This window comes from Erinaceus europaeus, chromosome 9 (genome assembly GCF_950295315.1).
Source record: "Erinaceus europaeus chromosome 9, mEriEur2.1, whole genome shotgun sequence".
Classification (NCBI taxonomy): Eukaryota; Metazoa; Chordata; class Mammalia; order Eulipotyphla; family Erinaceidae; genus Erinaceus; species Erinaceus europaeus.
This window is the reverse complement of record NC_080170.1, coordinates 113836662-113862950: the sequence shown is the minus strand read 5'-3', so window position 1 is coordinate 113862950 and position 26289 is coordinate 113836662. Positions and strand designations below refer to the sequence as shown.

The 26289-nt window shown below is 43.7% G+C and overlaps 1 protein-coding gene across 1 annotated transcript; it reads left to right on the top strand.

The window, feature by feature from the left end:
• Positions 1-14308: 14308 nt before the first annotated feature.
• Positions 14309-26289, top strand: ADAMTS1 (ADAM metallopeptidase with thrombospondin type 1 motif 1). The gene is made up of 9 exons (XM_007519802.3): positions 14309-15570; positions 17489-17835; positions 18158-18290; positions 18693-18860; positions 19396-19682; positions 22002-22188; positions 22278-22453; positions 23498-23673; positions 23832-26289. Exons 1-9 carry the CDS (start codon positions 14889-14891, stop codon positions 24529-24531), a joined length of 2856 nt encoding a protein of 951 aa, XP_007519864.1. The 5' UTR covers positions 14309-14888; the 3' UTR covers positions 24532-26289.

Below are 26289 nucleotides of genomic sequence, written 5' to 3'. Positions count from 1 at the left end.
TATAATAACCACAACAACGATAAAACAGCAAGGGCAACAAAATGGAAAAAATAGCCTCTAGGAGCAGTGAGTTTGTGGTGGAGGCACTGAGGATCCCTGGAGGCTAAATAAATAAATAAAAATAAGATTTAAAAAAAATTAAGAGAAAAAGAAAAGAACATTACAAACTCCTAAATATAACTGAAAGGTCATATCATCTTAAGGGTATTCACTTTCTTTTTTTGTAAATATTTTACTTATTAATTGGATAAAAATAGAGCCATAGAGAGAAATTGAGAGGGGAGAGGGAGATAGAAAGAGAGACACCTGGAGCATTGCTTTCCTGCTCATGAAACTCCCACCCTTCAGGTAGGGACTGAGGGCTTCATCCTGGGTCCTTGAACCTTGTAATGCGTGTTCTCTACCTAGTGTGCCATGGCCCCCCCCCATTTTCTTTTTTTTTCAATAAAGACATTTATTTGGGGAAATTTGATTTACTTGACAGGTGTCACATAAATAGAGTTATTGCCCCATAGGTGTCTGCTCACCATAGTGATCGCCAACTAAAATCTTCTTCCGCCATAATGCACTGTGTCCCAAAGCCCTTTCTTTCCCTTCCTCCTTCCTGTCCTGTCTTTCTTTCTTCTTTTATGTGAACAATGTTCAGTCCTGACATATGGTGGTGTATGACATGAACATGGAACCTCATAGCATCAGACGTGGAAGTATTTTGATTAACAAGGCTATAAGATAACAGGGGTACAATGCCATATACTTCCCACTACCAGACATTAGTTATACTCCAAATCTGATATACTTTTCCACCTTTGAAAACTGTGATGGCAAAAAATTATTTTTTGTCACTAGTGTCATTAAACAATAAATTAAAAAGCTAAATAATGTTATTTTATTTTATGTAACTCAGCATATGAAATGTATTGGAGAGATAATAGTTTAACGTGACCTAGTGCCACATTTTGTTGATTCTAGGACTCAGAGCCACATCTATGTATATGTGTACTATATCAATGTCTTTCATGTATTTATGAGAACTATATATAGCAGAAATAAAAAGATCTGGGGAGGCAACAAAATAGTTATGTAAAAGAACTTTCATTCCTGAGGCACCAAAGGACACAGGTTCAATTCCCAGCATTACCATAAGCCAGAACTGAGCAGTTCTCTGCTAATAAAATAAAATAAAATAAAATGATACAATTAAAATAATAAATTAAATTTGAAAATAAAGAAAAAGAGGATACCCATGTCAACATTGTATTACCAAAGACGGAAGTATAAAGCTTGAGTTTTATGACATTTGAGCCCTTTCCTGTGTAAATATTTAGAGTGTTAGCAGGCAAATGAGTGCTTTCTGGAACACATCAACATCCTCTCTAGTATTTATTGAGCACTTATTGTGTACAAACTCTGACCTGCATGCTTCACGTATACTGCAGCATTACCAAAGTGCTCCTAATTTTATAAGGGAAAGTTTAAACTAAGAAAGGGTAAATACACTATAAATGTTACGCATTCAAATGCATAAACTTTTCTGCTTAGATGAATGTGACTTGCGCTCAGACTTGCAGAGCAGCTGGCACCCTGGGCAAATGTAGTGCTATATTTACTCCTCGTGAGGAATTAAAGCTGAAATAAAAGGAAGCAGGTGAAACCCAAAGGATCATTACAGGAGATCAGCAGAAACACACATGTTAAACACAGGAGCTCTGTGTGGAACACCTGTGTAGCAACTGCACAGAGGAACATATGTATCTAATGCTGATATATATCACAATTATAATTTTTTAAAAAGGAAATAAGTGATGTTGCAATGTAATAAGCCAGAAATACAGAGGGAAAACCATAGAAACTGCTGAAAGGAAAAAAAATAACTTAAGGAAATATGTCCCAGAGTCTCACCTCTCCAGAGCCCAACCTACTAGGTTAGAAAAATAGGAGGCTGGGGTGGTATAGATTGACCTGTCAACATCTATACCCAGTGGACTAACAATTGCAGATTCCAGACCTTACACTTTCTGCACCCCATAAAGAATTTTAGCCCATATTTCCAGAGGGATAAAGTATAGGGAAGCTTCCAATGGAGGAGATAGGACACCTAGGAATGAGATTTCCCAGTACTCACCCGTCTTCTTCTGACTTATTTCACTTAACATGATTTCCTCCAAGTCCAAGATTTCATGACTTCTAACAGTTTAGCATTCCATTGTAAATCTATAGCATAAAATCCTTAACCACTCATCTGTTGTTGGGCACTTGGATTATTTCCCCATTTTGTCTCTTACATATAGCATTGCACTGAACATAGATATGCAAAAAAAATCTCTTTGGATAAGTGTTCTTGCATTCAATCTTTGGGTACATACGGAGGAGAGAAATAAACAGAGTCTATGGTAGGACCATTCTTAATGGTTTGGAGGACTCTTCAAACTGTTGTTCATTGAGGCTGGACCAACTGATATTCACATCAACAGTGCAAAAAATGTTCTTTTCTCTCCATATCCTTGCCAGCAAGATTCATAGAATTTTAGCTATGTGGGTGGGTTTGGCCGAATTTCTTTACTACTCTGTACCACAGTTTCTCCATCTGTGAAATAGCAATAGTAATGGCATATAACTTGATGTGTGTTGGTTAAATGGTCCATGTAAGCAAAGTATGCATGGCATACATCAAGCATTCATTATATACCAGGCATCATTGTTTACACCTACAGAAGTATGGATATAGGTGCCTGGCAAGGTGGCTCAGTGGTAGAGCACAGAGCTGGCACGGTGGGAGGCTGAGTTCCATCTCTGGAACCAGATGTGCCAGTTACCCTTTGACTTCCTCTCTCAATTTCCTTCTCATTCTCTCTCACACAAATAAATAAATAAATAAGTCTTTAAAATTAAATGCAGAGTGGTCCGGACGGTAGCGCAGACAGAGAGATAATTGGGGGGAGGGGGCGCACACACAGCCCCAGCGTTTTCTCTGGTGTCATAATACCTCCTACATGGTGTCAGAGCTCCCACTTGAGCCTGATACATGACAAATCACTACTCAAGCTGCTCATGTTTTTTTTCTAAACTTAAAAAGCATAGTCAAACAAATATGCGTAGAGTGTCAGACAGTAAACATTTTGACCTTAAGAGTTCACGTGGTCTCTTTCGCAGTTGTTCCACTCTGCCTGATCACGCAGAAGTAATCACAGAGAACACGTAAGCAAAGGATTGTGACTTTGTTCTGGGGGGGGGGGGGGAACATGATTTACAAAGTCAGGTCAGACCACAGGCTGCAGTTTGCCACTTCCTGCCCTGAAACAAGCATCAAATGATTAATCAACAAGTTGTTTGGCTTTATATGTCAACTTCTTTTTCTGCCACCAGATTCCAGATGCTATCATGATGCCAATCTGACTTACCTGGACAGGTGTTCCCACCAATGTGTCCTGGAGACCCGCTTCCCCAGAGCCCTGCCCCACTAGGGAAAGAGAAAGAGAGGCTGGGGGTATGGACTGACCTGCCAACTCCCATGTTTAGTGGGAAAGCAATTACAGTAAGCCAGACCCTCCACCTTCTGCACCCCATAATGATCCTGGGTCCATACTCTCAAACCGTTAAAGAATAGGAAAGCTATCAGGGGAGGGGATGGTATACAGAGCTCTGGTGGTGGGAACTGGACCCCTCTTATCCTATGGTCTTGTCAGTGTTTCCACTTTTATATATTTAAAAAAAAAACACTTTCAGATTGCTCTTCTTTATGGAACTGACTCAGTAACAAGGCTGCACGTCATTCCTGTCAGCTCATGCAACACAGATCATCAATTCACCTTTACAACAGCAATGCCACCATCTTCCATGAGTGGTATATGCCACTTAGATCCTGGAAAAGGGTAATCTTACAGCTGTCTGGTCTCTGGTGATTCCATATAAAGAATCTTCTGTCTGATGTTCATGAATTTAGCCTAAACCGGGATGGGATATGCAGAACCTGGGAGAGTGGGTTGTGTATAAACAGACCTTGAGGGACTGAAGAAGGCCACAGGCTGGGAAGCAAGAGGAAGACACAGGAGAAGGACCTGGATGACCTAGAACAGAGGATAGGAAAAACCAACACCAGCGTGCATTGTCAGGTTGTGATTTTGAGGGACAAGCAGGGGTTGATTCTCTGTAGAGGCATGTGTGAGGGCTGTCAAGACTCTTCTCCACGGGATAGATGAGGCAGAATTTCCCACTGACTTACATTCTTTTTTTTTTAATTATCTTTATTTATTCATCGGATAGAGACAGCCAGAAATCAAGGTGTTGAGAAATTGTGCAGATGTGGTCGAACATTGGCAGGGCCCACAAAACATTATATTTCCACGCAAGTATTATTTACAGATCTCCATCTATGTTATCCCCTCAGGGTATTGCTAATTCAGTTAAAACCATTGCAACAGTTGCTAAGGACGAATCGACCTTCCCAGCATGCCATTTGCCTCTCTCCATCCCCTTTCCTAGCCAATCCCATCCCGACTTGCCACTTGCAGAATTCTCCTCTAAAACTCCTTCCTGTTTGTGCTCTCTCTTCTCTTCCCCTCTCTTTCCCCCTCTCTTTCTCTTCTGCATCCCAACCTGGAGAGGGGTTGGTGTGTATATAGGGAGGTAGTCATTTTGCTAGCTCCATGTGGCCTAAACTGCTGAACTCACACCCAACTCTGGGACATCCGCGTGAATAAAGATTTGTATCTGCATTCCCACTCCACCACGAGTTCCTGGTCTCTTCTCTCTCCCGTGAAGTGCAACCTGAAATCAAGGGAAAAGGGGAATACAGAGAGGGAGAGAGAAGGAGAAACATCTGCAATACTGCTTCATCATTCACAAAGATTTTCCCCTGCAAGTGGGGATCTGGGGTTCGAGCCTAGATCCTTGTGCATTGTAACATGTGTGCTCAACCAGGTGCACCACCACCCAGCCCCATCTTCTGTTCTTTAAAAATATATGTATTTATGGGATTCGGGCAGTAGTGCAGTGGCTTAAGTTCACGTGGCACAAAGTGCAAGGACTGGCAGAAGGATCTCGGTTTGAGCCCCTGGCTCCTCACCTACAGGGGAGTCACTTCACAAGTGGTGAAATAGGTCTGCATATGTCTATCTTTCTCTCCCCCTCTCTGTCTTCCCCTCCCCTCTTCATTTCTCTCTATCCTATCCAACAACGATGACATCATTAACAACAATAAAAGCTACAACAAGGGCACCAAAAGGGAATAAATAAATAAATAAGTAAATATTAAAAAATATATATATATATATGGTAAAGACAGAAACCAAGAGGAGGGAAGAAGGAAAGAGAGGGAGAGACACCTACAGCACTGTTTCACTACTTGTGAAGCTACTGTCTCACATGAGAGGCGTGGGCAGGAACTTGAATCCAGGTCCTTGCTCACTACTGTGTGTGCTCTACCAAGTGCATCACCACCCAACCCACTTATTTGCTTTTCTTAGTGATTTAGGGGCTAATGGATTACAGTGCATTATTTGACACGAGTACAATTTCTCATCTCCTCCCGGTGACACTTCTTCTGCAGAACACTCCCACTCCTAACTTGGGAAAGGTCCCACCATCACGCACATTGGTCAGAGGCTGCCAAAACTGTTACCTGAGTTGACTTCCCTAGTTGTACATCAGAATGTCACTCTGCAAGTATGAGAGAGGACACAGAAAAGACAAGGTGCTGCTCAGAGAAGTCTCAGCAGATTACCCTGCCCAAAAGTGTCCAGTGCAGCCATGGCCAGAGTAAACAAGGACCAAGAGAGTGTGAAGGAGGGACCAGAGCAAACCTTCAGAGTAGTCTGTCCACTGGAATAAGGTGGCAGGAGCTGATAGGCAATGTGTAATAGAAGAAGAAGAAGGAGGAGGAGGAGGAGGAGGAGGAGGAGGAGGAGGAGGAGGAGGAGGAGGAGGAGGAGGAGGAGGAGGAGGAGGAGGAGGAGGAGGAGGAGAAGAAGAAGAAGAAGAAGAAGAAGAAGAAGAAGAAGAAGAAGAAGAAGAAGAAGAAGAAGAAGAAGAAGAAGAAGAAGAAGAAGGAGAAAAAAAAAAAGAGGAGTTAAATCTATGTAAGACCAAACAACTGGGGGTCGGGCGGTGGCGCAGTGGGTTAAGCGCATGTGGCGCAAAGCGCAGGGACCGGCGTAAGGATCCCGGTTCGAGCCCCCGGCTCCCCACCTGCAAGGGAGTCACTTCACAGGCGGTGAAGCAGGTCTGCAGGTGTCTATCTTTCTCTCCTCTTCTCTGTCTTCCCCTCCTCTCTCCATTTCTCTCTGTCCTATCCAACAACGAATTGCGTCAACAAGGGCAATAATAATAACCACAACGAAGCTACAACAAGGGCAACAAAAGGGGGGGGGGAATGGCCTCCAGGAGCAGTGGATTCATGGTGCAGGCACTGAGCCCAGCAATAACCCTGAAGGAGGAAAAGAAAAAGAAAAAAAAAAAAAAAGACCAAACAACTTTGAGACAATTCCCAAACACATTTCATTCACCAATCACTTTGACAAACCTCTCCCTGCCTTCAGCAATTGCCCTGCACATTTTAAAAAATGTTTTTTTACTATCTTTATTTATTTAACAGAGACAGCCAGAAATCTAGAAGAAGGGGGATGGATATAGAGAGGGAAAGATACAGAGAGATACCTGTTGCCCTGCTTCAACACTTCTGAAGCTTTTTCCCAAAAGGTGGGGACCAGGGGCTTGAACCTGGGTCCTTTCACATTGTAACGTGTGCTCAACCAGGTGTGCTATCACCCCACCCCTGCTCTGTACTTTTAAAACCACTTGTCTCTGTTCATATTTTCTTTGTTAACCCACACTCCCCAAAGATCTCAATTATCTTTTTTTTTTCCCCATCAGGTTATTGCTGGGGCTCTTTGCCTGTAAAACTCCACCACTCCCGGAGGTTCTTTTTGTTTCCTTATTAGAGAGGGGGTGAGAAACAGATAAGGAGAGAGAAAACCAGAGAAAAGAAGAGAGACAGAAAAGGAAAGACACCACACATTCAGTGCTCCTGGAGCTCCCCACCACACACACACACACACACACACACACACACACACACACTCACACACCAGTGCTCCAGGCAGTGCTCCAGGGACTTGAACTCAGGTCCTTGTACATAGTAACATGTACAATCATGCTGAAGCATCACTTCCTGACACATCTTCAACTTGATCTTCATCATTCTACCAACAACCTCAAATTGTATACATCTTACTTCTTTGTCTTCTTGTTCACCTCAACCGTGAAAGTGATAGTAAGAGAGTGAAGATGTTCCCTAAAATGGTTTGTTGAAATGAATATGTGCACTCTTCATACTCACCTCAGTAATCTGTCAAATACGACCACATCTCTGGGCAAAATTCAATACTGGCTGTCTCACTGAATCTTCTAATATTCTTTCCTCTTTGCTCTCTTCTATTTATTATATATTTGTATATAGGTTGATGGATAAGTAAAAGAGGAAGAGAGGAACAGAGTGATACTTGGTCTACATATTGTTAGGGTCAGAATCAAACACAAGATGTTAAGCATGCAGGCCTTTTGCCCCACCATTGGGCCAACATCCCAGCCACTCTCATGATTTGTAAAGACCCCTATAATGACCAGGTCCACTTACTTATCGACAGTCTTATTTCAGCTATATTGCTGCTGACCAAAGGAGTCTAAAGGAGAAATAGTAAAGTCAAACGCTTTGAAATTTTCATCTCTCCCAAATGAAAGTGGAAGTGGATATTTAGAAGGAGAAATAAAGATGCTTCGCAAGAATGTTCAAGGTAAGAATACAGGTGAGTCTTCTAAGTGACTTCTTTGAGGTGGTCGCAGCTAATGATAGACTTGTGGATAACCAGGACAATTCAGGTGCTTCTGATCAAGAAGACCCCAGCTGTTCATATGGTGGGGATTCCTTGTGTTGCTTCTTAGTAAAGGTCCAGGTTTCCTGGAGTTGCTGAAGTTATGTCCTCTTGTAAAACCTTAACAGAAACAACTAGGACTCTCTGAGATATTCCTTGCACCTAGAGGAATGCAAGATAAATGAATGTTGATGCTTTTGTACCTTAGTTTATAAGGGGTGTGGTTGGCTAGTAGAATGGAAATCAGAATGATTAACCCGATTTATTTAATTAATCTGATTAATTAATTGATTAATTGATAATTAATTGATGGGGAGAATGTGGCCTTTCAGTCTACAAGGGAATATGGACTTCTAACTTAACTTCCTTCTTTAGTAACTAAGTCCTTGTTGCAAAGCTTCTAGTCAGGGATCACTGTTAACTCTATTTGACACAGCAAAAGCTGAAGCAGAGGGACTACTCACCTTCTAAAGCCCAAAGCAAGGATGTTAATGAGTCAAAATAGCAGAATTCCCATGAGGATTTACCTCTTTGCTACGTGAAGTATTATACAGAAGGGCTTGGAAGGCTTCTCATCTCACAAGTGGACTTGATGCTGACCTAGAATGACTTGTGATGTTATTAATAGCCTGTTGCTGAGAGAGGACGTCTGACATGCTAACCACCATCATCTGATTACAGTTCCACCAAACAGGTTTCTCCTTAGCTTGCAGGATGATTTGAGAACTCTCTAGGTCATTGTTTGCAGCTGCAAATGTCCTGATGCTTTCAACCCAAAGGATTGAGCAAGTATCATTTACTGTCAGAGATGGGGGCTCCCAAAACTAGGACTTTAAAGACATGACTCAAATATTTGACCAATGCTGAGAAACCCATCCTAATCATTCCACCGAATTGCCAATAACCTTACATTTTCACAGTTCAGCCATTATTCAGCAAGAAGATACAAAGGGCTAGAAGCCATAATTGATTGTAGGGAGAGCTGCAAGAGAAGTAGCTTAGACGTAGCACAAAGGTATTTGCATACATGAGACATCAGGTCACATTCTGGAAGCAACATATGTGTACATGCATGCAGACACACAAATGTACACACACACACACACACACACGTCTTAAAAATTTAACAAAGTCTTGTCGAATATAAGTTTAGAAATCATATATCACACATTACACTGTTAGCTTCTGCTTAAATAGATGCTGAGGTGTGTGTGTGTGTGTGTGTGTGTGTGTGTGTGTGTGTGTGTGTGTGTGTGTGTGTGCTGGGGTGAGAAGATACAGAAAAACTCAACAACAAAAACTCTCAACTTCTGTTTCAACTTCTCAAAAACTTTTAGCTCACTTGATATTCAGGGATCATTCTCATTGGCTATAACCAAAAATTGGCAGGAAGGGTGCCTCCTGCTTAAGAATGATTTTAAAGTTTGTCCTTTGTCACCACCTGGTGGTAGAATACTTTTCACTCCCCCCCCCCTTGTGTTTTTTGCTTGCTAAGAAACATTCTCTAAACAAAAAACAGGCTAACATTAGTGCTACTGTTCAAGTGTTAATTTTGGCGTCAAGGATCAGGTATTGTTGTGAGCTTCCTGTAGACATTCAGGCCACCTCTGTTTAATGAAGATTTAATGTGCTTTATTTTAGTGAACTGCAATGTTTAGTCTTATTTGAAATATACGAGGCTCTCAACTGTAAGAGATAGAAATAATCCAGAGAATTATTTTACCCGAGTTGATTTTATTTTTTAAATAAGTTTAATTTGTTCTGTTTTAGTTAATAGAGCTACAAGATTAAAAAAAAAACTGTTGACTAATGCATTTTATGATTAAGAATCTGATTTAAATCTTCAGTACTTAAAATGTTTCCATAATACATAATATTAACAGAAAACTTGATTTACACTTCTCTCATATAATTGAAAACATGCATACAACATTTTTGGAAATTTCTAACAAATTTTAAAGGAAAAACAAAACTTCGAAGCCACATTATTTGTTGGAGACTGGCGCCATCTGGTGGAATACAAGAAAGACAAAAGAGACTGAATCCCTTAAGGTGGAAATTTTTTTTTATTGCCAGAAAATAATTCTTATAATTTAAATCAAATGTAACCACTGAAAACAGTAATAACAACAAATCTGATAAAAAAAATTTACCTACCAAATAAATAGAAAAATAAATACCAAAGGGTGTTTGACAAACTGGTAAATTAGAGACATTTTGGCTATCATCTCTTAAGCAAAAGATTTTATTCCTTTGAAATTCAGTTGCCTGGTTGTCAAAAAGGGAAGTAGATTACATAGAGTCTATTCTTCTTAGTCTTTTAAATGCATGACTTTTGGATCACAGCAACTTTACATTCAAGTGTAAGGCACACTATTTTTCTTTGTTTCAATCTTTATTACTTTTCTGCATATATGACTTGCTTGAAATCAAATGTTTCCTGTTTTCTCATTATGAACAAGAAAGACATGCTCATTTGTCCAATATTAGATTGGACCATATGTTCGCAAAAGAAATGCTGTTAAACAGCTTTTCCCGTATCTAATTGGTGAAACCTATGGCATGAATATATGACAAAATAATTTAATGTGTAGCTCAAGTGTGTACAATAGTCATCTCCGTACTCAATGTTTATACATTATTACAATGTTAGCAGCTGGTGTAGACTACTGTATTTCCTCAATTCTGGCTACTTGTTGAATATTGAATTTATTAGAGACATATTGAGACTTACAAATGGAAGAGTATGTTAGTATTATACAAGTAATGACTAAAGATATGTAAGGCATATACATTAATGCTCATCTTTCATTTTTGCTTTAAAATGCACAAAACCTTTTCTTTATTCAAATAGAGAGTAATAACTGCTTTTGAAAGATCAAGTTAGGAGTTGGGCAGTAGCAGAGTGGTTAAGAGCAGGTGGCGCAAAGCATAAGGACCAGCATAAGGATCCTGATTTGAGTCCCATGCTCCCCACCTGCAGGGGAGTAGCTGCACAGGCAGTGAAGCAAGTCTAAAGGCGTCTCTCTTTCTCTCCCCCTCTCTGTCTTCCTCTCCTCTCTCCATTTCTCTGTCCTATCCAACAAGGACAAGGTCAACGACAACAATAATAATAACTACAATAATAAAAACAGCAAGAGTAACAAAAAGAGAATAAATAAATATTTTTAAAAATCAAGCTGCTAATCCTTACAATATTTTTATACCAAGTACAAAAACTGGTTGTCTATAAATTAGGGTATATGAAGATTTATGCTTATATAATCTATCATATGTGCATTCCATGAAAAGGAAATTGGAAATACAGCAAGATGGAGGGCAGTTTGTGATCTTTTGGATGAACACGCAAATCAAGAAGAAGATATTTAATAAGTGTAGCAGTATGATACTTAGAAGGATCCAGTGTTACATGTGTTACAGTGTTACAACTACTGCCATTGACAAATTTTACTCCTCTCACCTTGCTTCTTCAGTAATTTATTTATATAAAATAAATATATTTATATAAAGTAATTTATATAAATATATATGTTCATATTTCTGTAATAAAATAAGCATCCAATGAGTACTGGTCCTAAAAGAAATTAAGTAGATTAGATGTTCTTCTGAGCATGGATAGAGTTTTCCAAGTTTCAGTAGCTGGCAACTCCTCCACCCATGCCTCTGTTGAAGTGATTATAAAAGAATCATTTCCCAGAACTACAGGTGCACAACAGATTGGAGTCATTATGCAAAAGAACAGAAATTTGGAGAAAAACCCAGTGAATAAAAGAGCCATGTTCCTGGCCATCCTTTTGCCTTTAGCTCTCTTCTTCTTGTCCTTCTTCTTTCTTCTTCTTTTCAATTATTTATCAGCTCACAACATGAAATAGGCAAACATTACAAATGATTTAAAATCATTTAAGCTTAGAAATGTATGCCTTGAGTTCATTAAAGGCAGACATTCAAAATTAATGCACTGGAGGCAGAGGTAGAAGAAGGATCAAACTTCATTAATATATTTTAAAAACCAAGCTTATCTAGACTGACTTAATAAACTGGAATATATGACATGTTCTTTTCTCCCTAAAGTTACATATATTCTAGTGGACTTCAGGATTCTCCACCCTGACCCAGTTCTAGGATTCTTAGTAGCCATTACAGACCTGTTTAAGTTTCTCAGTCTCAGGGCTAAATCCAGTATCTGAATCCTCCATCTCCAAGTTGGACCTAAAGTCTCAACTGTTGACCAATGCACAGTGTTTTCAGAGTTTACTCCTATGTAAGATGCTTGGAGATGTATCAGCGACTTTGCCATAATGCTTCATGGCTCTATAGTCAGTATTTTACAAGTAGAAAATGACCTTTCTTTAAGTGTCCCCATGCATCTAACCTTTTATCTTCAGGCACCCAACTAACTTGTCAAGTATTACCCAAGTAATCTCATAAATGAAATGAATTTTTAAAGAAATTAAACTGTGAAAGAGAGGAAAGTGTACCAAAAAAATTCTGAAAACTCAATTGAGGATAAAGGATGTTTGCAAAATGACACATGTGAAGCACTAGGGAAGGAAGCTCTTCTCCAAAGATGAACAGAGTTAGGGCAGACAAAGCCAAAGTGAACAGGACCACCCAAGAGTCTGTACACCAAGGTTAAGTTTGGGACAATAGAGGACGACAAAAGACAGATTGAATGAAAGGAGAAAAACAAATCCAATGTGGTAAAGTGTTAAGACAGCAGGAAAGCGAAAGGACAAAAGGAAAAAGTCACAGTGGGACTGGGGACATGGTCAGTAGCTGTTAAATATATGCAGTTTCTACATTGGTCATTCATTCAGCACAGAGTCTGACCCTGACTCTGGGCAGTATAGCCTCTGTGTGTGTGTGTGTGTGTGTGTGTGTGTGTGTGTGTGTGTGTGTGTATTGTGTGTTGGGGGTGGGGAAGTGGGGAATCAGGGTTTGTCAATTTTAAGCTTCTAAGGTGAAGCTTTTTAGTTTGGGCCTCACTGTGACACTTTCTCACATGAACTTTTCTATAACATACAAATGCAATACTTTTCTGTTTTTCAAGCCAGCACTCTAGCACTGTGTGGTTTGAGAAAGTAGGAAGGAACTCTAAAGGAAAAAGTTGCAAGAGGGACATAAGTTGGAGGACTGAATCAGTCAATCAATCAATCAGTCAATCAATCAATCAATCGGGATGCTCAGGGCGAAGACTGGGGTGGAGAAAGGGCCCATTTCAAACGCGGTGACACCGAAATGGGGCGGTGGCAGAGCACAGGAGCCAGGGTCTCCGGAGGAAATGGGGGCGCGCGGTCATTCTCACCATTGTCCCTGTGGTTTTCCGCTTGGGAAGCATTATGAAACATTTCCTTCCTCTGTGTCACCGGGCCCCTCCCTCTTTTTCGAGGGAAGAGCTGCTCAGCTTGTTTTTTTTTTTTTTTTTCCTTTCTTTCTTCTTTCCCTGGGGCCTAGGGATGGACAACTTTGCTTGGCTCACTTTCCTAACACGGATGCAGTCTCTTCCCTTCCTGATGATCAGAGGAGCTGGCAGTTTGCTCCCAAGTCCCCCCCTCCCCCGCCCCAATCTCCAGCACACTTTCTAACCCCAGTGATCCCTTTGGCGCCTGGGTGGGAAAGAGGGAGGGGGGAGGGTGCCTGGACAGTGCTGCCGGACTGGCCTTCGCCCTGAAAGCAAGGCTGGGCGGGGGTTGGTTCTTTGCCGAATAAAGCAGAGAAAGTGCATATCCTCTCTAAACTCTAGGGAATGGAAGTAAATTCCAGATTACCTATTCCGGATGTAAGAACTCACCGCCCCCTTTCCAAAAAAAAAAGGTTCTAAGGGAGGAGGACAAGCAAGGTTTAGCTTCTGTGCAAACACATTTTAACATCCAGAGGCTAGAACCTGTCTCCTAATCCCCTCCCCGGGCATGCTCCTAGGAAAGGATTAATCACTCTTTCCCTGCCCCCACCCTAACTCCCCCCAAAAAAAGTTGTGGTTTTAAAAAACTCACGCTGCAGCAAGCTGGCCCACAGCAGGCCAGGGAGATGCAGAGGTGGGGCGGGGAATTTTTCTAGAAAGGGGAGCTCAGATTCTCCTCCCGGGTTTGGAAGGGAGGGACCACTGAGAGAGCAGTGGGGGGGATGGGGGAGCGGCTCAACAGCTGCAGGACAGAAAATCTTGACTCAGTTCCCCCATCTGAGAACAGCAACCCCTACGTGCGAAAGGCGCTCCGGTCGCCAGAGGAACTGCAGGAGGGGACTGCAGTCCGGGAAGGGGGTTGGGAGGTGGGGTGAGGCCAAGTCTCAGTGGCAGAGAAACTTATTCCTACGGCAGTCCCAGACGCACAAAGTACGGGTCACAGCGCCCCTCCTGCGTCTTCCGCCCCCAGATTGACGAGTGGGTACGAGTGGGTGGCACCGAGCCAGAGTGGAGGCCGGCCCCTCCCGCCCCCCTCGCAGGGGCCCGCGGCGCTGCAGAGGGGGCGGCGTCTCGGGGTAGCACCGGGAGCCAAAAGGTTGGAGGAAGGGAGGCGCAGAAATTGCCTATAAAAGGGCGGCCCGGGCTCTCCGATCCTTGCACTCGCTGGAAAGCGGCTCCCAGCCAGGGGTCCTTTGCAAAGCCAGGGCGCGCTGCAGGGCGGAGATAACCGAGCTCCGCGCAGAGCGAACGCCACCTCGGTCCGGGCAGAGGACCTAAGTGGGGTTCCGGCACGGATAGTAGCGGTGCCCCGTAGCTCTCAGTCCCAGAGGTTCCCCCACCCGGGTGCATCTGGACCCCGCAACAATCACCCGGTCTGAGTCTGTTGCGCGGGAAGAGCAGAGACAGAAACTGCAGCGCGTCCTCCCGGGTGACATCGGGAGCGCCCGGCTCCGCGGGGGCGTGCAGAGCACTCCAGCGATTGTTAACTTTCGCCCAGCGGGCACGAGGCGAACAATAGCCCCGGGCTCGGTACGCGGCGGCAGCGGCGCGCGGTGCAGCCCGGGACTCAGGCGCGGAGAGCGGATCCCTCCGGGTAGCAAAGGCGCGCGCGGAGCGGCCACATGAGGATGGCGGAGGCGGCGTGGCGGGGTCGCAGCCCGCAGTCAGCGCCCACTATGCTGCTGCTGCTGGCGGTGGTCCCCGTGTTAGCGCTGTGGGTCGTGCCCGGCGTGCGCGGGCGCCCCGCAGAGGAAGACGAGGAGCTGGTGCAGCCGACTCTGGAGCGCGTCCCCGAGCACCAGACCACGCGTCTCCTCCGCTTGGACGCCTTCAGCCAGCAGCTGAGGCTGGAGCTGCGGCCCGATCGCGGTTTCCTGGCACCAGGCTTAACGCTCCGGACCGTGGGTCGCAGACCCGCGGGGGACGCCCCGAATCCTGATCCCGCCGGCGACCTCGCTCACTGCTTCTACTCCGGCACGGTGAATGGCGACCCCAGCTCGGCCGCGGCGCTCAGCCTCTGCGAGGGCGTGCGCGGCGCCTTCTACTTGCAGGGTGACGAGTACTTCATCCAGCCGGCGCCCAGCGCCGCCACCGTGCGCCTCTCCCCCGCCGGCACCGGGGAGGAGCCTCCAGAGCGGCCCCAGTTCCATCTCCTGCGCCGGCGGCGGCGGGGCGGCGGAGCCAAGTGCGGAGTCGCGGACGAGGAGACCCAACCCGCGAGGGGCACGGGGCGCGAGGGCGAGGACAGCGGGGCTCAGTGGGCATCGAGGGACCCGGCACCGGAGCGCACCGGAGCGCCAACAGGTACCAACCCCAAACCAGTCAGTTGCTCTTCCTGTCTCTCCATTCATCCCCATTGTAGAACAGGGTAGAGTCCTGATCGCTGGCTGGAGACTGCCTGCGGACCGGACAGAGAATTGGTCTGTGCTGGTGGATTTTTTTCAAATCCAACTAGAATGCAATTCCCTATACCCACAATATTTAATGGCCCAGAAGCGACAGAGCAGCTATTAAGTTATTGCTGGTTTATTTACTTGCTTGTTTGTGTCGCTGGCTACGGCTGTATTTCGATCGGGAAGGGAGAATGGGGTCACGCTCCCCCCAGTGTCTTGCACCATAGTCGTGTGAGTTTGTGCCACTCCCGTCCACCTTGTTCATTGTGGGTTTTTTTTTTTTTCTTTTTCCGTGACTGTGCCCGAGTTTGCGCGGACTTTGGGAATGTTGTCTGCTCAGAGCTGGGTGGAGACGGCGGGCTGGGGGCGCTGGGGTTGGAGGAGAGGTGACCTCGGACTGTGCAGCCCGCCAGCTTGCAGTTAGTTAGTTGTGTGACGAACTCTCGGCTGGGCCAGCGGGCCTCTGCCCCCTTCCTTCCCCCCTTGAGGCTGAGTCCGGCCGGCTGGGAGCGGCGGTGTCCTCTGGGGCCCCTTTGCGGAACCTGCCTGGGAGGTCTCGGTCTGGCTCGCCCCGCCTCCCGCCTCCCGGCCTCCAGCCCAGCGGCGGGGTGTGCGCTCCCTCTCGTGGTCGGAATTCCGCTCTCCCGCACTTCTGGGGATTAGTCACCACGGAGTCTTACTGCTGCGCCTTCTCCTGGCTTTTGTGTGCAGTGGTTGGGACATTATTTATTTATTTATTTTAGTTCTACAGTCTTGCTCCCCCCCCCTTTTTTTTTACTTTACTTGTCTCTCTTTTGTAAAGTCCTTATTAGAGATTTAGTATTGATTTACAAAATTGTAAGGTAACGGGTATACTTCCATACAGTTCCCACCACCACAGTTGTGTGTCCCATCCCCTACATTGGAAACTGCAGAGGTCTCCTAAGATCACCGATATGGGCTGATTCTGTATCTATATTTTTCCTTTCCCATTTTTTCAATGGTCCTGCTTTCACTTCCTTTCTAACTCACCTATCTCTCTTGTCTCTTTAATAAATCTCTCCCTTCCACCCTCCGCCCCATTCATTTGTGTAGTGGAAGCCCCTTAAGCCACGTCTTGAGGGAAGCTAGATCTCAATGCAGTCCCAAACCGCCCCTCCTCCCGTTGTTTTTCCCCCTTCCTCTGAATAATCAGCCTTGACCTGATTCATTCCCTGGGGCAATGAGATGGGGCGAGGGGAAGTCAGTGTGCTGCTAGGCCTAGTGGGTGGTCCTAGTGCCCTGATTTGGTCAGAGCAGCATGCTCAGCAAAAGTCTATATACCCCAGGGACCCCTGGGATGAGAGAGCAGAAAGAACTGAGCAGGCTGTGAGATTCCTTCAGGCCAGGCCCCTTGGCAGCAGCCCCAGCCCTGCCCTGGGCTTTCCACGTGGAGTTCGATGATCTCATTCAGGATCTGAGCCTCCTAGCCCATGAAAAGCGTGACTCAGGGTGTACTGCCTGCTGCCCTGGCTCCAGGTTTTTACTATGCCTGGGTAAAGCACTTTGCTTTGCTCAGGTTGCAGGACTTGAGAAGAGGAAAAAAAGGAAAAAAAAAATCCAACAAATAAATAATAAACTCCTTGTCCTTTAAGAGGAGCACAAAGTCTTTTTATATAAAGTCAATGCAATTTGTTTATGATACCATTTTCATTAGAAAGAGATACCTTTATTTTTGTCCTTGTTCTGGGTCTATTTTTGTTGTATTTGCTTTGAAGAGTTAGGCTTTTATGTATATTTTTTGGTGGGGGGGGCAGGGAAGGAAGCACTTGGCTTCCCCTGAGCATGCTCTCTTTCTTATTTCTCTTCAGGAAGTGGAAGCATCAGAAAGAAGAGATTTGTGTCCAGCCCCCGCTATGTGGAAACCATGCTAGTGGCAGATGAGTCCATGGCAGAATTCCATGGCAGTGGGCTGAAGCATTACCTGCTCACCTTGTTCTCTGTGGCTGCCAGATTGTACAAACACCCCAGCATTCGGAATTCAGTCAGCCTGGTAGTGGTGAAGATACTGGTCATCTATGAAGACCAGAAGGGACCAGAGGTGACATCAAACGCTGCCCTGACTCTTCGGAACTTCTGCAACTGGCAGAAGCAGCACAACCCCCCCAGCGATCGGGATGCCGAGCACTATGACACAGCCATCCTTTTTACCAGACAGGTGAGAGAGAACAGAAATAAATGAACAGTTATGATGGTATCATGTTAGGAGTCGGTGCAGTAACAAATGGTTATGCACTCAGGGTTTTTTGTTAACCAGCATCCTTATCTCACTTATTTTATACTCTTAATATTTCAAGTTTCATAGTCCTAGTCCAGTAGTATTATAAAAGTTTGACTAAAAATCACATTAAGCAGCTTAGAGAGGACAGCTCAACAAGAGGGAATATAGGTGCTCCAAAACATGTGAAGATTCACCCATAAAGTTAGATCTCAAAGTTCATGCTCTGTCCCTGTTAACAATAAACCTTTGTTCCCTTTAGGACCTGTGTGGGGCCCAGACGTGTGATACTCTCGGAATGGCTGATGTCGGAACTGTATGTGATCCCAGCAGAAGCTGCTCAGTCATAGAAGATGATGGCTTACAGGCTGCCTTCACCACAGCCCATGAATTAGGTTAGTTCCTTGAAGAGTAAGCATGAAGTCCAGTCCACAGCTACCAGCTGCTAAATGACATTGGTTGAAGAGGTGGAGTCTGCAGGTTATATTACTACTTTAGGTGCTAAGGCTTCCTTGAAAGGGTAGAAAACCGTTTTTCTAACCTCCAAACATAGTGACCTTTTTTAAGAAAAGAAATCAAATAGTGGGAGCTAGGAAATTTGGAGGGGGGTGTGTGTGTGTGTGTGTGTGTGTGTGTGTGTGTGTGTGTGTATGTGTATGTGTGTGTACACACCCTGTAACAAATAAGCATTGTCTCCAAAATTGACTTTTTACATCACTTTGAGACAAAGGAATTCCAGCTGGGAAACATGCTACAAATGACCTATAACTTAATACGGGTTTTGGATTTCTTTGCAGGCCACGTGTTTAACATGCCTCATGATGATGCAAAGCAGTGTGCCGGGATGAATGGAGAGGGCAAGGATTCCCACATGATGGCATCAATGCTCTCCAATCTGGACCGCAGCCAGCCTTGGTCTCCCTGCAGCGCCTACATGATCACATCATTTCTGGATAACGGTCATGGTAAGATGCTCTGGCGACCTGTTTCTGGATGCCATTTAGCCCTCCAGATGGAAGTTTCTTGCTAAACCAACCTTTTTTTTTTGCTTTAAAATTACTTCAACTCTTGATCATACACTTTTTTAAAAAGATTTATTTATTATTTTATGAGAGAGGAAGAAAACAGAGCATATGTGGTGTCAGCGATCTACATGAACTCTGCCTAGTGAGCCATCTCCTTGGAGAGATTATAGTTGTTTTTTTTTTTTTTAATATCTTAATTCCCAATAAATGATAGTGCTTCCACTGAACTAGCTCCTACGGAATGGTATTTGAATTTTGAGCAGGGTAATAATTTCCTGTCATTATTCACACAGCAGCACAAGATGATATCATAATCAAAATCTAACTTTTACCTTCTCCCAAGGTACAGAAGTTATCAAACCCCTTTGCTATATGCTATCTCTCAGGAAAGAATATATATTTTTTGAAACCAATCTGCCCTTCTGTCTGCTTTGAAGTACTGTTTTCTAATGTTGCTTGACATTTCTCTTGGCAGGAGAATGTCTGCTGGATAAACCCCAGAGTCCCATAAAGCTCCCCTCTGGTCTCCCTGGGACCTTGTATGATGCCCACCGGCAGTGCCAATTTACATTTGGGGAGGAGTCCAGACACTGCCCGGATGCCTCCAGCACATGCACAACCCTCTGGTGTACAGGCACGTCGGGTGGGTTACCGGTATGCCAAACCAAACACTTCCCATGGGCAGACGGCACCATGTGTGGAGAAGGGAAATGGTGTGTCAACGGCAAGTGTGTGAACAAGACGGACAAGACGCATTTTGATGTGAGTTTTTCTCTGTTACACACACACACACACACACACACACACACACTCATTTTCAGGTGTCAGAATCACAAAGCAAGGAGTGAGGCTAAAGGACAAGACAACAAAGTAAAGTTCATATTCCTTCATATTCCTAGAGGGGAATGGTAGGAGAAGTAAGCTTGAGGGCTCTGTACCCCCCATTCCACCAAGATCTGAAGCATTTGTCACCAGGAACCTTGTTTTTATACCATCAGTGAAGGGAAAGTTAATCTGTAAAACACCATAAAGGAAGTCAGGCAGTTTTTCTTATCTGAGAAAAAAGAGGAGAAAAGCAAAGACTCCCACAAGTAGTAATAAGTATAGGGGTGACTTAGAAAGGAAGTGAAGGCAGGACTGTGGGAAAAAAGAATGAGGAAACCACTAGGGAAAGATAGAAAGAGGCCGGGGGTATGTATCAACCTGTCAACACCCATGTACATCAGAGAAGCAGTTACAGAAGCCAGAACTCCCACCTTCTGCACCCCAATAAGAATTTTGGTCCATACTCCCGGGGTGGGGGCGGGGCGGGGAGAAAGGTTAGGCAAAGATGACTAGATGATTCTGAAATTCAGTTCTATCAGGACTCAGAGAGAGAAGAGGAAAAAGTGAAAGACATTTGAGAGTAGTAATAGATGTAATAGGTATAACTTGGGAAGAGAAGGCAGGCCCATAGAAAAATGGACAAAAATATAGATAGATACAGAAATAATAGTCAACCCATATCTGTGACCTTGGGAGAACCACTGCAGTTTCCAATGGAGGGAATGGAGACACAGAACTCTGGTGGTGGGAATGGTGTGGAATTTTTCTGCTCTTATCTTGTAATTTTGTAAACCAATTTTAAAACACTAATAAGAAATATTTTTAAATTGGGGAAATATACATAACAGAGAGATGTAGGAATGGTGTCAAAGTAGGCTGCTGTTATCTTGTAATTTTGTTAACCAATTTTAAATGACTAACCAAAATATTTTTAAGTGTGAAAAATTATATGTGTGCCTAGAGATCCAGATAGATATGGGAATGATGTGGAATGGTACCCCTGTTATCTTGTAATTTTGTAAAGCAATTTTAAAGCACTAATAAAAAATTAATTGGGGGGGAATGGAGAAAAAATAAGAACTATTATCACAAAGAACTGATAATAAAGACCCTGATAAGTGTCTGTGCAGTAGGATATTCACATTCCAAAAGTGAAGCACTGGGTTGGTCCTTGGTACTACATGGGGCAGAGATAGATATATAGATAGCTAGTTATAGAATCCGAGATTGGCATGTAGATAGAGATAGTTATAGAACCAGCCCATATCAGTGACTTTGGGAGAACTATGGCTTTCAGTAGAGGGGAGCTCTCTGGTGGGAAGAACCTTATGGAATTATACCCCTATTATCTTACAAAATTGGAAGTCAATATTAAATCACCACTAATTGTAAATTTTTAAAAAAGGAAAGTTTTCTAGTTTTATCTTCTCATGAGAGCCCAAAGTCACTGATTATTATGATTCATAATAAAGTAGACCATTGTTATTGCTGTTATTGTTATCATTTGCATATTTATTTTATGAAGGAAAAACTTTTTTATTTTTAGCATGATGCCAGAAAACAAGTCCAGAACCTTGCACATGCACGGTGCCACTGAACCACCTCTCTAGAACAATTTATATTATCTTAACCTTAGAGACAGAGGCAATAGAAACAGAGAAAGGAGGGACATCAAAATTCCTTTCCACCACCCATGGAGTGCCAATAGCTTTACTCTTGGTGCTGTCCCTGGTGCTTGTCTCTGGTGCTCTCACGTAGTTCTAGGGACCAAACCCAGTGCTTGTGATTTGGAAGGTCGATGCCCTACTGCACAGACACTTACCAGGGTCTTTATTATTTGTCCTAATTAGTTCTTGCTCCTCAAAAGTCTCCTTAGAGACTTCTAATACTCTGGTGCTGGGTGGTGGCACAGCAGTTACACACACATGGCATGAAGCGCAAGGACTGGCCTAAGGATCTCAGTTTGAGCTCCTGGCTCCCTGCAGCCCCTGCAGGGGGGTCGTTTCACAAGCGGTGAAGCAGGTCTGCAGATGTTTATCTTTCTCTCCCCCCTCTGTCTTCCCCTCCTCTCTCCATTTCTCTCTGTCCTATCCAACAATACTATAACAACAATAATGATAACAACAATGATAAACAACAAGGGCAACAAAGTGGTGGGGGGGGGGTCGTGGTGCAGGCACTGAGCCCCAGCAGTAACCCTGGAGGCAAAAAAAAAAAAAAAGGATTCTAATACTGCGGATTTGTTTCCACATTTAGACTCCTGTTCATGGAAGCTGGGGACCATGGGGACCCTGGGGAGATTGTTCAAGAACGTGTGGCGGAGGAGTTCAGTATACAGTAAGGGAATGTGACAACCCAGTTCCAAAGAACGGAGGGAAGTACTGTGAAGGCAAGCGTGTACGCTACAGGTCCTGCAACATTGAGGACTGCCCTAATAATAATGGTGAGTGGAAACGGGGTGAACGAGATGTGCCCTCAGACAGCCGGTAGCGGACTGGAAACGGATAATACTATTCCATCTTCTCTTTCCAGGAAAAACCTTCAGAGAGGAACAGTGTGAAGAGCACAATGAGTTCTCCAGAGCTTCCTTTGGAACTGGGCCAGCTGTGGAGTGGATCCCCAAATATGCTGGTGTCTCTCCAAAGGACAGGTGCAAGCTCATCTGTCAAGCCAAGGGCATTGGCTACTTTTTCGTGTTGCAGCCCAAGGTAATGCCTTTCACACATACTTCTCTTCTGTAGAACCAAGACATTGTCTTGAGGCCTTCTGAACACTTCCTTTAGTTCATACATTAACTTGCTCAATTTCGAGTTCATACTCTTTTCGTTCCTCTGTTAAACTTCCCGCTTTGAATTTTGTATATTGGGACTGGGTGGTGGCGCACCTGGTTGGGTGCACATGTTACAGTGCACAGGGACCTGGTTTTGAGCTCTTGGTCCCCACCTGCAAAGGGAAAGCTTTACTGGTGGTGAAGTCGTGTTGCAGGTATCTCTGTCTCTCTCCCTTTCGATCACCCCCTTCCCTCTCAATTTCTGGCTGTAGTTATCCAATAAGTATATAAAGATGATATTTTTTAAGTTAGTGTATTGTTACAAATGATAATGATTTTGCAGTTGCTTGTTATATATAGCATTACAGTCCTAGACAAAGAGAAGTTTATCTACTCATGGGAGAAGTTATGTGGAAGTTCTGCAAAATGTCTTGGTCGTGGTCTGAACAATTAGCAGTAGCAAATGCAAGAGAGCTTATTAAAATGGAAGTCTGAGCATGGGTCACTCTAAGCACACACTGAATTAGTAGCAGTAGCATTTTGCTGAGGGAATAGATCTGTCTATGGGGCTAAAATTCTCCTGTGCCCTTAGTCCTAAAGGCCGCAACAGAGTCCCCAGTAACAGATTGAAAGAGAGTGTATGTTTCAAATTCCTACTACTGCCAGATATTATTCTAGGCATTGAGAATACAGCAGCTGACCAAAAGCTCTGGTCTCTGATATCCTTGACTTCCTAGACTACTCTAGGTTAATCAATAAATAACTAAATTATTTGTAATTTTCCCATACATTCATGGGAGTGGAGAGACAGAGAAGAGTAGTGTGTGGCATGTAGAAAGAATGGTCTTCATCACAATGGTTAGGAAAGCCAGCTGTGATGCAAAGTCAGTGAGGCAACATTCTTCATCTTAGCAGTTAGGTATCTATTATACCTGTTGTATGGTCACATGTGATACCAGATACAGATTCTTTCTCTGTTAAGGTGGTGGATGGCACACCGTGCAGCCCAGATTCCACTTCAGTCTGCGTGCAAGGACAGTGTGTAAAAGCTGGCTGTGATCGCATCATAGACTCCAAGAAGAAGTTTGATAAGTGTGGTATCTGTGGAGGAAATGGCTCAACATGCAAGAAAATCTCAGGATCTCTTACAAGTGCAAAGTAAGTCTTACAATGCCAGACTCTCAAAGAGCTCATCATTTATGGCCACTTCTTTGCCTGTTTAGTAAAGATTGCATTCCGAGTGGTTGCCATATTTTCAGGGTCTGTTATAATTAGTCAAGAAAAGAGAGATTGACATTTCTTTTTCTTGCCTGTAGACCTGGCTATCATGACATTGTCACCATCCCAGCTGGAGCCACAAACATTGAAGTGAAACAACGGAACCCAAGGGGGTCCAGAAACAACGGAAGCTTCCTTGCCATCAAAGCTGCAGATGGCACCTACATCCTCAATGGTGACTTCACCTTGTCCACCTTAGAGCAAGACATTCCATACAAAGGTACGGTGTTGAGGTACAGTGGTTCCTCAGCGGCCTTGGAAAGAATCCGCAGTTTCAGCCCTCTCCAGGAGCCCTTAACCATTCAGGTCCTCACCGTGGGCAACGCCTTTCGACCCAAAATCAAATACACCTACTTTGTGAAGAAGAAGAAGGAATCTTTCAATGCCATCCCAACTTTCTCCGAATGGGTCATTGAAGAGTGGGGCGAGTGTTCCAAGTCTTGTGGTCTGGGTTGGCAGAGAAGACTGGTGGAGTGTCGGGACATTAATGGGCAGCCTGCCTCTGAGTGTGCCAAGGAAGTGAAGCCTGCCAGCACCCGGTCTTGCGCTGACCTGCCCTGTCCCCGCTGGCAGCTGGGGGAATGGTCACCATGTTCTAAGACATGCGGGAAGGGTTACAAAAAGAGAACCTTGAAGTGTCTGTCCCATGATGGGGGGATGCTGTCTCCAGAAAGCTGTGACCCTTTAAAGAAGCCTAAACATTACATCGATTTCTGCACGATGGCCGAATGTAACTAAGCAGTATTAAGGCTGAGGGAGAGGTGAATGTGGAAGGGTTGAGGCACTCGAAATCAAGATGGCGGGAGGGAAGCAGTGAACCTTGCCCAGTAATCAAAGAGATGTGTCAGTTTGGGGAAAGCGTAGCCATAGGTAGAAAACAAGTTAGGTCATCAGAATATGATGCTAGTTACAAATGTGATAGGGTAGTTAATGATGATTATTAATCGCTGAGAAATGATATAGCATGAAAAGGCCCCTGGGCATTATTATTCTTTTGTTACATCTATGGCAAGTCAAAAAACAAAAAAACCAAAAAAAAAACCAAAAAACAAAAAACCAAAAAAAAGCAAAATGAATAGAATCCATTTGTCAAAGTAAGTAAATGTATGTAATCCTATAGTCCCTGTCTCCTGGTACTGATGAAATACTTTGTATCATGGGAGCTGGCAAAGGAAAAGCAGGAGGAAGATGAGAGTTTTCTTTGGTTTAAGATGTGGTTTACTTTACCTCAGTAACAGTGGAGGGAGAGAGTAAACATGGCATCTTTGATCAACACTGTTAATGGTGGCTATGGCTTCAGAGAGTGCTTATGCCTTAAGATTTCATCATTATCCAGCCTGTGAGAAAGGCCTAGCAACATCAAATGACTCCCTCTTTGCCTTCTTCTTGTTCCATTCTCGTCTCTTCATTGGTGAATCTGTTTCAACAAAGAGACAAGTCCATGTGTTTGTAAAATGCATTTGAGTCGACAAATGGAGGAAGAGCAGCCATGTATCAGACACTGCTGCAGCACAGAGGAAGCATGATGAACTTGCCCCTCTTACCTTTCTTTCCTCTTCCTGTAAACCCAGTTGAGAAATGTGGGTGTTTATAAAAAATAATTGATGTCTCAAGAAAGTAAGATCACACACACACACACACACACACACACACACACACACACACACACAGGATTGGAATGCTAGAACCAGAATGGGGTGTGTAGAACAGGGTCCCTGGTCTGAGGGGACATTGAGGTCATTTGTCTCAAAGCGGGGAGGCTACTGAGGGGTAGCAGGTCCATCCCCAGAAGCTGGTCCAACAGTCATATCCTGGTGAATGTCTGTGCAGCTCTTCTCCCATGACAGAGAATATGTCTTTGTTTTCCATGTGTATATAGTAAAATATGTTACTATGAATTATATGTACTTTATAAGTATTGATTCGTGTCTTCCTTCTAGGAAGGACTATAGTTTGTAATAAATGCCTATAATAACATATTTATTTTTATACATTTTCTTTCTAATGATAAAAACTTTTAAGTTATATCACTTTTGTAAGAGGGCATATAAAATAGAGTATTTATACGATATATATTACTAGAAATAATAAAAGGACACTTTTTGGATGTGTGTGTCTTTTTTTTTTTTAAGTGAGAATTAATTCCGAGGAAGAAGATCTAAGGCATAAATGGTGATTATGAACTTTGGCTTTTTTTTTTGTAAAGTTCTTTAAAGTGATCTTTTATTCGAAAGAAATGTATTTTCTGTATCCTTAGTGTATGTCATTGCTATAAAGAAAAGATTGTAGGGTAGCTTTAGTGATAGATTTGTCTAGAGTGGGGTAGTAGACTCCAGTAGTTAGCAAGCATTTTCTGTAAAAAGACAATGGCTCTTTGTGGGTTTTATCTTCTCTGTCACCTTACTCAACTGTGCTATTTAGCAAGAAAGCAGCCATCAAGAATTACATGATTTAAAGGCATGGCCATATTCTAATAAAACTTTACTTACAAAACAG